General features: G+C 38.1%; 1 protein-coding gene across 5 annotated transcripts in view; it reads right to left on the minus strand.

Moving 5' to 3' along the window:
* Window positions 1–492: 492 nt before the first annotated feature.
* Window positions 493–13,051, minus strand: part of KLHL13 (kelch like family member 13) — a 195,880-nt gene continuing 183,321 nt past the window's right edge. For all 5 annotated transcript variants that reach the window (XM_005899950.2, XM_005899949.2, XM_070365856.1 and 2 more), the window contains 2 exons: window positions 4,547–4,660; window positions 493–2,085 (listed from right to left, as the gene is read on the minus strand). In XM_005899950.2, the coding sequence (XP_005900012.1) occupies window positions 1,598–2,085; window positions 4,547–4,660 (602 nt within the window). In that variant the 3' untranslated portion in view covers window positions 493–1,597. The remainder of the gene's footprint in view (window positions 2,086–4,546; window positions 4,661–13,051) is intronic.

Here is a 13,051-nt window from a genome sequence, read left to right on the forward strand (position 1 = left end):
TGTGGGGATGGAGAGAGGCCAATGAGCATCTTCTACAAACTATTTTAAGTGAAAGTTGCTCAGTCATGTCTGACTCTTTGCGACCCCATGGACTACACAGTCCATGGAATTCTCCAGGCTAGAATACTGGAGTGAATAGCTTTGCCCTTCTCCAGGGGATCTTCTCAACCCAGGAATCGAACCCAGGTCTCCCGCATTGCAGACTATTTTGCGTTGGCCAAAGACTTCTGTAAGATGGATATGAAAAAACTGAATGACCTTTTTGGTTAACCCAATGACTCCTCAAAAACAACCAACAAGGAGTTTTCACCAATGAAGCTGGACCTGGTCAAATTCTTTCTTCCTTGAATGAAAGATAATAGTATTCAGTAATCCAAGCTGTTCAGTACTCTTAAGTTCTGATCATTTAGATCTTGGCACACTAAAAAAAAAAAAAAGATATTTAATAAAAGGAAGTCAAATCAGACAATAATAGAATATCTCACACCAAAATGACATCAAATGTTTTTTATTGAACAAAAAAGATAGAACATGGAAATTGAATTCACTGAGCAAAAGCAGCTCACCAGATGAAGCTGCTATATTGTGTGCTAAATAATCTTATGAACTGAGTATACAGAATACATATAATATGTAAGTTATCGCAACAGCAAAGGAGAAGGTGTAGAATACAGTTTTGGAGGGAAAAATCTGGTCAAATGACAAATTTAGTTGCTCAAAATTTCTAGCCCTTGTCCACCTAAATTCAGTATGATTCTACATATGTGCATTCAGTATGTGCATACTGAATTCCCATTTTAACTGAAGCTGCTTTTTGGAAGAAATTTAAAAGTATTTATTTTTTTGCATTAATTTGACATTCTAGTCAATTTTTTTAAATTTCCTTTTTGACATATATGTGTGCATGTATTTTTACACACTTAAAAACCCCCAAACCCTTGTTTACAAGTTGAGGGGTCATGCTGCTTTTTTAAAATTAAGATTGGTGAATTTCAATGATTATTTCTCCTGTGCATCTAAGAAATTGGATGTGTTTTCAATGCACCCCCACAGACAGGAGGGCTGACAGATATGTCAAAAATACTTTATGGAAAGAGGCAGGTAGCTCATGCGAGTTGGCAACCTTTTGTCTGGTGTCTCCTGTTGGAACTAGCTGTCTCCCTTTAACATCTCACAGTCAAAGATGAAAGGAAAACTTTTTACTTTGAAGCCTAGTTAGCACAGTTGCACACTTACTATAATCCACCTTTTAACTTGGTTTTTTGGGCTTTTCTAATGTAAGATGACAAACACCTTACACCCAGTACACAGCATCAAAAAGTACTGAAGAAACATCTTATAGACAATACTTTTTTTTTTCTTGTATGTTAAATATCAGCTTCTATGGGATATATTTCCAGAATGGTTTGTTACCACTTTATAAACACTCGAAGCCAAACAAACAGCACAAAGAACATCAATGTCTTTTTTTCCAATATTTGTATCAATTACTGGAGGATAATCCTAACATACACTACTTAAGGGGAGGGAGCAAAAGAAGAGGATTCATGACACACTGCAAAGATAGGACTACAGCATCTTAGTTGCAGGGACGATCTTATGGTGCAGAAAGAGGGGACTCTCTAGAAGGTGATGGTGTGGTTTCTTCAGGTGGAAAAACCGTGAGTGTGCAAGCTCGGATGCCACCCAGGGATTCTGGGAGATCAAATACCTTATGCCATTCATCTTTATCTGGATCATATTTCTGCACGATCTCTACCATACAACGATTATTCCACGAATACCCACCAACCACGTAGATTTTATTTTCAAAGACAGCGACCCCAACATCACTCTGCCCTCTTAACATAGCAGCAATTGGGGTCCACTGGTCAAGGATCGGTGAGTAGTATTCACAGCTTAGGACGTCGTCATAATCACTGGTTCCTCTGAAGTGATTGCCGCCGATGACGTAGAGCCTTTCTCCCACAGTGCACATGCAATGCAGACCTCTGACAGTGGTCATTGGCGCCTTCTGGATCCATTTGTCAGTATCAGGGTCAAAGCACATGAGCTCCTTTTGGAAAGTGTCATGAGTAATTCCTCCTAAAGAATGAAAATTATTTGTGGGAGGTAAACAGATTAATATGAAAATGCAAAAGTTAATAGAAGGCTCTCTGTCACAGATAATTAACTTCTAGCCACATATTATGACATTTTAGAGTTTATCAAGTGTGTTCTTATACATGTCTGCCTGCTATAACAACTTTCTTTGGATTAAAAATAAAGAAAATAATATTTTCCTCTCCTTAAAGAACAAAAGTGTAGCTTATATTATTGTAATGACTTTCTCAGAGACCCAAGGGATTTAAGAGGCTTTACAGAATGAAAATATATTTTGGCTACTTTTCAAGTTGAGTTTACAGTAAATCCCATCTACAAAGCATCATTCACTCCTGCTGCTCTTTAAATGCTAGGTGTTCCCTTCCTCATTTGTCAATTAAGAATGGCCACTCTAGTTCTCGAGTTAGGATTTTGACTATGAATTGAAATAAATAACAATGCTTTGGAAAAGTCAAAAGTGTTATGCAACTATACAGGCTTACATGAATATTCAGAACTGTTTTTGTAGACCTGTCCTCTCTTAAAAATTTAAAGAATTAGAATGCTGAATATACCTGGAATTTTGTATGTACAGTGATTTGTTGCTGATCTATTGAGTCCATAACATCTATAAAACATATTTTTAGATCATATTTCAATCAGTCTGTACAATGAAAATATCAAACTATGTGTTTGCAGATTAGGGAGAAAACTAAACTAAGCTTCAGCCACATCATTCAAAGCTCTACTATCTGGGGGCCAGATGGCCATCACTAGGTTGTTGGTTTTTTTCTTCTTTTCTATATTTTCTTCTGTACTTCACTGAGTTCCCAGCAAACAAAACAGTGCTGTTTGGTTTGAAAATCAGCTGTGGTTTCCAGCCTACTCTTGACTGGGAAGGTCATTTGTGTAATATATGCTAGTTATGCCAAATCACCACTAGAACAATTCGAATGTCATTTTTTCCCACCAGAGAAATTGCAGCTCTCATTATAATAGCATAGCAGCCACACACATAAAATAGGTAGATGGTGTAAATCATTGATTAGTGGAACATATCATTTCCTGGAAAGCTCTTTCAATATAAGACGTCCCATAGTTTGCTCATAAATTTCACACCAGAAACCTGCCAATCACACACTAAAGGCCTTTCACTGATCCTTCTTGATTACAGATTTCATTAAGGCAGCGTTCAGAGACTCAGACCACAAACATCACCTTAATGCCTTTGTTCTCTAATAATGTAGCTGCTGGCTTGGCACTGGCCGACCTTCAAAAGAGGGAAAATTGTCAGAGGTAGACTCTGTCAGGGCCAAATGGCAAGAACCTATCAGAGTCAAATCCAAATACTGGAAGTGAACATAACATTAAAATAGGACTCATTTCTACATTCTACATAAGGATGATTTGAATACTAACAGTTTGTGTTACTGTAACACTGAGCCAACTGTAGTCTTTTCAGAATTTTTTATTAGAAAAATATATGAGAATGTGGCCGAAATACAGGTAATCAACACAGAATTATTTATGCAATGACACCACAGTAGAACCCAATATAATACTCAGGACAAGAGAAACATGTTATGGGTTGCACTAAATTAGGTCTTCCCTCGTGGCTAGGTCAGTAAAGAGTTTGCCTGCAATGCGGGAGACCTGGGTTCAATTCCTGGGTTGGGAAGATCCCCTGGAGAAGGAAATGGCAACCCACTCCAGTATTTTTGCCTGGAGAATTCCATGGACAGAGGAGCCTGGTGGGCTACAGTCCATGGGGTCACAAAGAATCAGACGACTGAGTGACTAGCACAAATGAGAAAATGAATATTATTATGCATTATATGTATATTGGAAGCAAGTTTTGTGCACAGTAGAGCTCACATGTTATATAATGATATATTTCCTCATGGAGTTTAGCCGAATTCTAAACAGAAATGAATTAATGCTTGTTATAGAGACTATGAATGGTGGTTATTAGAGTATTAGACTATGGACTAAGGGGGCTGAAAGGCACGTTGGAGAAGCTGAAAACTTACCAATTTCTTCTAAGTATTACAGTAGGATTGGCTGGCTGCTAGTCTTATAAAATTTTATAATACCAAAGGCTGCTGCTGCTAAGTCACTTCAGTCGTGTCCGACTCTGTGCGACCCCATAGACAGCAGCCCACCAGGCTCCCCCATCCCTGGGATTCTTCAGGCAAGAACACTGGAGTGGGTTGCCACTTCCTTCTCCAATGTGTGAAAGTGAAGTTGCTCAGTCGTGTCCAACTCTTAGCAATGCCATGGACTGCAGCCTACCAGGCTCCTCCGCCCATGGGATTTTCCACTACATACAAATGTACACAAAAATACATTCTAAAACCTACAATTATATTTTGATTATCCATTTCTGGATTATTAACACTACATGGAAAGATGGCAACATAGTAAAAATCTATGTATTATATGAATTGCATTTGCAATTATTTACCTGATATATACATTACGCCTCCATACACAGTTCCAGCATGGCCATAGTGGGGCTCACTCATTTTGGCAACATAGGTCCATTCGTTTGTTCTCGGATTGTAACATTCTACTGTAGCTGTTGTTTAAAAAATAAAAAAGAAGAATGAATGGATTTTAAAATATGATTTATAATTTCAAATTTAGCAATAAATTATTTTTCCCTTAGGTGGAACAATAATAATATCCTCATAACTGAAATATTTCTATTTAGGTATGAGATATTCTTGGGGGTCAGATATTAATTATTGAGATTTTGCAATTAATATGAATTGTTAATATATTGAGACATGTTATATCAGACTATTTAATGTAATAATATAACACACTTCTGTCACTGCAGAAATCACTAGACTTTCTTTTCTTCTAGGATCTTGTTACATCTTTATAATTTGATACTTCTCCCATTTCTTTGCTCTAAATATGTGGGAAGAAAAGATGAAAAAATTACAAGGAAGAAAAACACTTTGATTCTATATGATACACCATATAGGAAACAAAGGTTAACAGATACGAAGCAAAAGTTTAAGTTGATAATGAAATTATGCACACTGCCTGGTGTATGTTTTGATGCCTATTGTTTATTTCATACCAAGACTACAAAATTGACACAGACAATAATTTTTCAGTATTTATACATTAAAGCCAATAGTTTACCACTGCAGCCAGTACTGCTCTAACTTGAAGATGACTGGCAGCATAATAAAATTTTTATTAGGGGTACTTCCTCTCAGCAATAAATTTTCATCCTTAACACAGAGTATTTGAGAAGTGACCTCAACTTATTTAACTATCAATCTGTTATAACATCAAGACTAGAACCAATGACAGTCTAGACAGATAAAAAATGTAATCTTTTTTAAAAGGCAGAATAGGGATGTTAGGAGGTCTCTGATCAACAGCACAAAATTAGGATTGACTTGAAAAGTTTATACTTTTTATTGCAGATGCTGCCACTTGTTAATCCAACTGCTTGTCTCCACTAACCCTGCTTTTTTCTTACTAAGAGAATCACAACACTGCTCAGGAAAGCACTGTGCCAAACTCAAAATAAAATTCAAATCTGCAGGTTCCTGCAGGTCCTGTGAAGCTGGAATTGATGGCATGACATATTTGTAGGCAATGGAATGCAAGTAGGAGGATACAGAGTGGGGCTATTTGATCAAGTCACTGGAATAAAACTTGGCTGCTGCTGCTGCTGCTGCTGCTGCTAAGTCACTTCAGTTGTGTCCGACTCTGTGCGACCCCACAGACGGCAGTCCACCAGGCTCCCCCATCCCTGGGATTCTCCAGGCAAGAACACTGGAGTGGGTTGCCATTTCCTTCTCCAATGTATGAAAGTGAAAAGTGAAAATGAAGTCGCTCAGTCGTGTCCGACTCTTAGCGACCCCATGGACTGCAGCCTACCAGGCTTCTCCATCCATGGATTTTCCAGGAAGGAGTACTGGAGTGGGATGCCATGCAGCAAAATGCAACCCTAATTGATAAGTCATCTTTTGAACAAGTTTTCCTATTTAAAAAATAATACTACTGTGAGAACAGGCAAAACTAGAGACAGATTGAAGAGATTAATTTTCTCTTTTCAATAATTTCATCAAATTCACTAAACAAACTATTTACTTCTCCTCTAACAAAACCTATATTATACCACTTCTTATATCCCATTACTGATTTCCTTTTCTACTTTAGTTTTGAATTTTCAGTCTTATTTCAAAGGTTTTTACTATTTTTTTTTTTAATCTCTTGTTAGTTTTGTTCATTGCTTTGGGCTTGGAACCTTACCAACTCTATTTTTTCTAAATCTTTTCATCAGGTAGCAACATTCTACAAAATCTTTCCCCAAAATAAGGACTACTGCCACAATGAATGACAAGCTAAAACTGCTCTAATACTGTTTGTGATTATTTTCAATCACTGGATGTCTTCTTGAGTGTTCAGTTCCATTTGCCGTCAGCATGGCTTTCACCTAACTGACAAACAAAATCCTACTGAATGTATATCAGTAGCACCCTCTTTACACTTATAGTGGATCTAATACATTGACTGGCATCAGCAAAGTAGTTAATAGTAGGGTTTTATTTGATAAAGGAATATAGTCCAATCACACATCCTTTCAGTAAAAGGGTTTTAATGACTTCTGGACATCATCTTTTCCATCTATTTGATGTCAAAGGATAGGTTTTATTATAGTTTCATGCTTTTCTTAATGAATTCTCTCTTGAACTTTGAAATTTCTAGACTGTTACAGTCTTTTCTAATGTCTAATTCAATCTATTTTGAAGTAGTTTCCATTAGTTTGCTCTTATTTTTTAAAGGAGAGCTAGAAGTTGAATAGCTATTCACTCTTCATGATTATTAAAATCTTCCTACGTAGAAAGATAATGCTATTCTTCTATCAGTGAGTTAACTGCATTTTTTTTGGGGTAATGGGGGTTATAAGAATCCATCTATACTTTCTTATATAGGAGCCCTTTAAGGGTAAGATGGTTATTAAGCACCAATAACACAACAAGTATATAATAGTTCATCATCCCTAAATTGCCTTAGTCTCTGTGGGGTCTCTGGGCCCTGATGCGTACAAGGTATGTTTGAGCCCTCTGAGCACCTCTGGCAGGTATGGGGTTTGATTCTAAATGCAATTTTGCCCCTCCTACTGTCTTGCTGGGGCTTCTCCTTTGTTCAGACTTAAATTGAAGACAGTAGGGAAAACCACTAGAGCATTCAGGTATGACCTAAATCAAATCTGTTACGATTATACAGTGGAAGTGACAAACAGATTCAAGGGATTAGATCTGATAAACAGAATGCCTGAAGAACTATGGATGGAGGTTTGTGACATTGTACAGGAGGCGGTGATCAAGACCATCCCCAAGAAAAATAAATGCAAAGGCAAAATGGTTGTCTGAGGAGGCCTTATAAATAGCTATGAAAAGAAGAGAAGCAAAACTTAAAGGAGAAAAGGAAAGATATACCCATCTGAATGCAGAGTTTCAAACAATAGAGAGATAAGAAAGCCTTCCTCAGTGATCAGTGCAAAGAAATAGAGCGAAACAATAGAATGGGAAAGACAAGAGATCTCCTCAAGAAAATTAGAGTTACCAAGGGAACTTTTCATGCAAAGATAGGCACAATAAAGGACAGAAATAGTATAGACCTAACAGAAGCAGTGGAGAAGGCAATGGCACCCTACTCCAGTACTTTTGCCTAGAAAATCCCATGGATGGAGGAGCCTGGTAGGCTGCAATCCATGGGGTCGTTAGAGTCAGACATGACTGAACGACTTCACTTTCACTTTTCACTTTCATGCATTGGAGAAGGAAATGGCAACCCACTCCAGTGTTCTTGCCTGGAGAATCCCAGGGATGGGGGAGCCTGGTGGGCTGCCATCTCTGGGGTCGCACAGAGTCAGACACAACTGAAGCAACTTAGTAGCAGCAGCAACAGAAGCAGAAGATATTAGGAAGAGGTGGCAAGAATACACAGAAGAACTGTACAAAAAAGGTCTTCATGACTCAGATAATCACAATGGTGTGATCACTCACCTAGACCCAGACATCCTGGAATGTGAAGTCAAGTGGGCCTTAGGAAGCATCACTAAGAACAAAGCTAATGGAGGTGATGAAATTCCAGTTGAGCTATTTCAAGTCCTAAAAGATGATGCTGTGAAAGTCCAGCAATCTGGACTTTATGCCAGCAAATCTGGAAAACTCAGCAGTGGCCACAGGACTGGAAAAGGTCAGTTTTCATTGGAACCCCTAAGAAAGGCAATGCCAAAGAATGCTCAAACTACTGCACAACTGCACTCATCTCACACGCTAGCTAAGTAATGCTCAAAATTCTCCAAGCCAGGCTTCAACAGTACGTTAAGCGAGAACTTTCAGATGTTCAAGCTGGATTTAGAAAAGGCAGAGGAAACAGAGATCAAATTGCCAACATCCGTTGGATCAAAAAAGCAAGAGAGTTCCAGAAAAACATCTACTTCTGCTTTATTAACTATTCCAAAGCCTTTGATTGTGTGGACCAGAACAAACTGTGGAAAATTCTGAAAGAGATGGGAATACCAGACCACCTGACCTGCGTCTTGAGAAATCTGTACGCAGGTCAAGAAGCACCAGTTAGAACTGGACATGGAACAACAGACTGGTTCCAAATTGGGAAAGGAGTACGTCAAGGCTGTATATTGTCACCCTGCTTATTTAACTTATATGCAGAGTACATCATGAGAAATGCTGGGCTGGATGAAGCACAAACTGGAATCAAGATTGCTGGGAGAAATATCAATAACCTCGGATATGCAGATGACACCACCTTTATTGCAGAAGTGAAGAACTAAAGAGCCTCTTGATGAAAGCGAAAGAGGAGAATGAAAAAGTTGGCTTAAAGCTCAACATTCAGAAAACTAAGATCACAGCATCCAATCCCATCACTTCATGGGAAATAGATGGGGAGACAGTGGAAACAGTGGCTGGCTTTATTTTTATGGGCTCCAAAATCACTGCAGATGGTGACTGCAGCTATGAAATTAAAAGACGCTTACTCCTTGGACGGAAAGTTATGACCAACCTAGACAGCATATTAAAAAGCAGAGACATTACTTTGCCAACAAAGGTCTGTCTACTCAAGGTTATGGTTTTTCCAGTCGTCATGTATGGATGTGAGAGTTGGACTATAAAGAAAGCTGAGCCCTGAAGAACTGATGCTTTTGAACTGAGGTTTTGGAGAAGACTCTTGAGCGTCCCTTGGACAACAAGGAAATCCAACCAGTCCATTCTAAAGGAAATCAGTCCTGAATATTCATTGGAAGGACTGATGCTGAAGCTGAAACTCCAATACTTTGGCCACCTCATGTGAAGAGTTGACTCACTGGAAAAGACCCTGATGGTGGGAAAGATTGGGCGGGAGGAAAAGGGGACGACAGAGGATGAAATGGTTGGATGGCATCACTGGCTTGAGTTTAAGTAAACATGAGTTTGAGTAAACATGAGCTTGAGTAAAGTCCAGGAGTTGGTGATGGACAGGGAGGCCTGGCGTGCTACAGTCCATGGGATCACAAAGAGTCGGACACGACTGAGTGACTAAACTGAACTGATCCCTAAATTTGTCTTCTTCCAGCTAGATAACCCATCTCCTTTAGCTTTTCCCATCTTTTAATCCTTATTGTCAACCTTTGGCTTTCTCCAGGTAGGATTGTTATTGTCATTAGTAAAATCAATATATTGTTTTAAAATAGAATACATGTAATTAACAAGTATATATTCATATCCTTATTTCTATTTTCCATATTTACAAAGCAACAAGATGTTAGTATCAACCACATTGACGGGGGAGGCAACAAGAGATGAGCAAGCAAGGAGCTGGAGCCACAGAGCAGTGAGTCCATCACAGTCTATGACAAGTGGGAATGGTAATGAGGTAATTGGGAAAATCTAGAACAGGGAAGGTCAGGCAAACTACAACCTTAAGCCAAATCCAGTATGTCATCTGCTTTTGTATGTCCCACAAGATAGAAACACAAATTGCTTTCACATTTTTAAATAGCTGGAAAAAAAAATCAAAGAAAAATATTTTGTGTAATATGAAAATTATATGAGATTCAAATTTCTGTGTTCATATATAAAGCTTTATTGGAACACAACCTCACTCATTTGTTTATAAACAAACTGTCTAAATTTGCTTTCACAACACAATGGCAGAGCCGATTAGTTGTGACAGAGATGCTATAGCCTGGAAAATCAAGAAGATTTCCTTCCTGGCACTGTACTGTGTATTCTAGAGAATCATCTTCAGTAGTCTGGTGGCCTGGTATGTAAATTAGAGATCCTCTCTAATTTAAGAAATTCAGTTAGGTTGGCTGTTTCACGTATCTCAGGGACTCTGATATTCTCAGGTGATTACACTGGAGTTCAGAATTTACCTGTTCTTTGAGATCAGGAAAGAGATTAGTCCTGAAGAAAATTATTTGCATAATGAGGGCTCTCAGAAAGTGGGGATGGTCTCTAGAATCCTAGAGTGCCAGTTAGTAATATGTCACTTAATAAAGAAACTGCAAATCTATTAAGGGATATGGAGGTATCTGATAAATTTCAGTACTTTTATTGTATATTTATTTGGAAAAATTTAACAAAGTGTTACTTCATTATTTGGAACTTTGACTTATTAATATTAAACTGCAGTGAAAGATACCTGAGCTGTCATATTTCTCCTCAACACAGAAAACTTCAATGAAAGATTGATTTCTTATATGATGCAATTTTGAAAGATACCAGAAATAACTGACTCCTTTTTCTCTTAAGTGACAGCTACTCTAAGCTTCCCCCAGTTTCCCATTGTTTCCAATGTCAAAAGAAAGTAGCATTTCTAAGGAATTATATTTTAGCAATAAATCAGGCTCTAACACACAAACACTATTATTATTGTTTGATGGACTATGGGCTTGGGTCCATACACTCCATGGAAAGATTTTAAAAGGGCAAATCCACTTAAATGATCTAAAATGTCTTGTAGATGCTGCCACTGTCTTCTTTTCATCATTATACAGAGGCAGTGATTATTGTGTATATAAAGAATAAATGATGTACTGATACTAATGAACCGGTTAAACTGTGAAATGATTTACCTATCAATCCATTTTTCCTGACACCCATTCCTATCCCCTTCTCTATTTATACTGACATATGAATATGTCAACATAATCAGTTAAGGTGGGAATATTAAGTTATTACAACAGATGTTAGAGTGGAGTGGAGGGAGGGGGTTTCCATTAAAAACCATTTACAGAGCAGGATTGAAGGCAAAAGGAGAAGGGGGCAGCAGAGGATGAGATGGTTGGATGGCATCACTGACTCAATGGACATGAGCAAGCTCTGGGAGATGATGAAAGACAGGGAAGCCTGACATGCTGCAGTCCATGGGGTTGCAAAGAGTCGAACACGACTGAACAACAACTGAACAACAACAACGGAGCAGGAGAGCACACTGATAATGTTTCTCTGGACGGGTTACACTGGGTTTGCTCACCTCAACAATACAGAATGTGACGAGATGTGTCTGTCTACTTCTTACTTCTACGTGGGTATAAAATAGGGGGAACTCAAAGGTGTGGGGTGAGTCAGAAAAAAAAATATGAAGCTTCTTGCTCCTTAGTTTTATGTAATGGCTCTTTTGGGCCTGAAGATTCTCCTGGAATCAAGACTCTCAACTGAAGTGTACTTAATAAGTCAATCACATGATTTTTTAAAAAAAACTTCCCATATATTTTAACTTAAAATATGTACCATAGGGACTTCCCTGGTCATCCAGAGGATAAGCCTCTGCATTCCCAATGCAGGAGTCATGGATTTAATCCCTGGTCAGGGAACCAAGATTTTATATACTGTGTGGCACAGCCAAAAACAATTAAAACAATATGTAACACAGAATGGATTTGCTGGGTATGCTAATTTTAAGGGAAGCAATCCTTTTCTACAAAAGTTTAGTCACTTCTAGATTCTAGGAGATAATTTCTTCAAAGGAAAAGAAATACTAAGTAGTTGGCCTCAATGGAATTATAGTTCTCTTTTGATAATGAGGGTTTGTATCCACAGTATAATCATACATCCCTTTATGAAAATGCAGTTGCCTCTTCTGCTTATTTTAAGATACCATAAATTTAAAAGAGTATAATAACATGTAAATAATGTGTGTGGGTTAACTGAGGAAAGGACAGCTCTACATGAAGGGTATTCATGTGTCAAGTGCTTTTAGAAGTCTGATTATTAAAATACACTGGAAAACCTGTCTGCTTCATGATTCTGAAAGCTAGTCCAACAATCTGGGAAGTCTGGCCTTAGAAGAAATATCATTGTGACGACAAGGGAAAAAAAAAGAAAAAACATGGGTAGAAAACATCAGTAACATTAAGACCATGTCACTAACAAGAAAGAGCTTGATAAGCTGAAAAGGATAAGAGCTGAGAGCAGATCTTTTTATCTCCAACAAATAGCTTATTTTCAAATCCACTAGACCACAGAGGATGAGATGTTTGGATGGCATCACCAACTCAATGGACATGAGTTTGGGTAAACTCTGGGAGTTGGTGATGGACAGGGAGGCCTGGAGTGCTGTGCTTCATGGGGTCACAAAGAGTCGGACACAACTGAGTGACTGAACTGAACTGAGATCACCTTCTACTTTTTAGAATACTGAAGAAAAAGATTATGATAATTACTCTGAATTTATCCAGAGCCAATGCCAATATCTCAAACTTCCCCAGGTTTATGGAGCCTAGAATACTGGTCAACTCCAAGGACTCTATTTAGAATAGAGAATAAAGGAAGATGGGTGAAGAAAAGACCAAACGATGGTAATGACAGATATGTAAAACCTGATATAAAATGAGATCTTCCTGACTTCTTTTTGGACAGCTACCTTATTCCAATTTTATCTAAAATAACAAAATTAGTGTTAATTTACATAGCCAAAGTATTGGTCT

This window comes from Bos mutus, chromosome X (assembly GCF_027580195.1).
Source record: "Bos mutus isolate GX-2022 chromosome X, NWIPB_WYAK_1.1, whole genome shotgun sequence".
NCBI lineage: Eukaryota > Metazoa > Chordata > Mammalia > Artiodactyla > Bovidae > Bos > Bos mutus.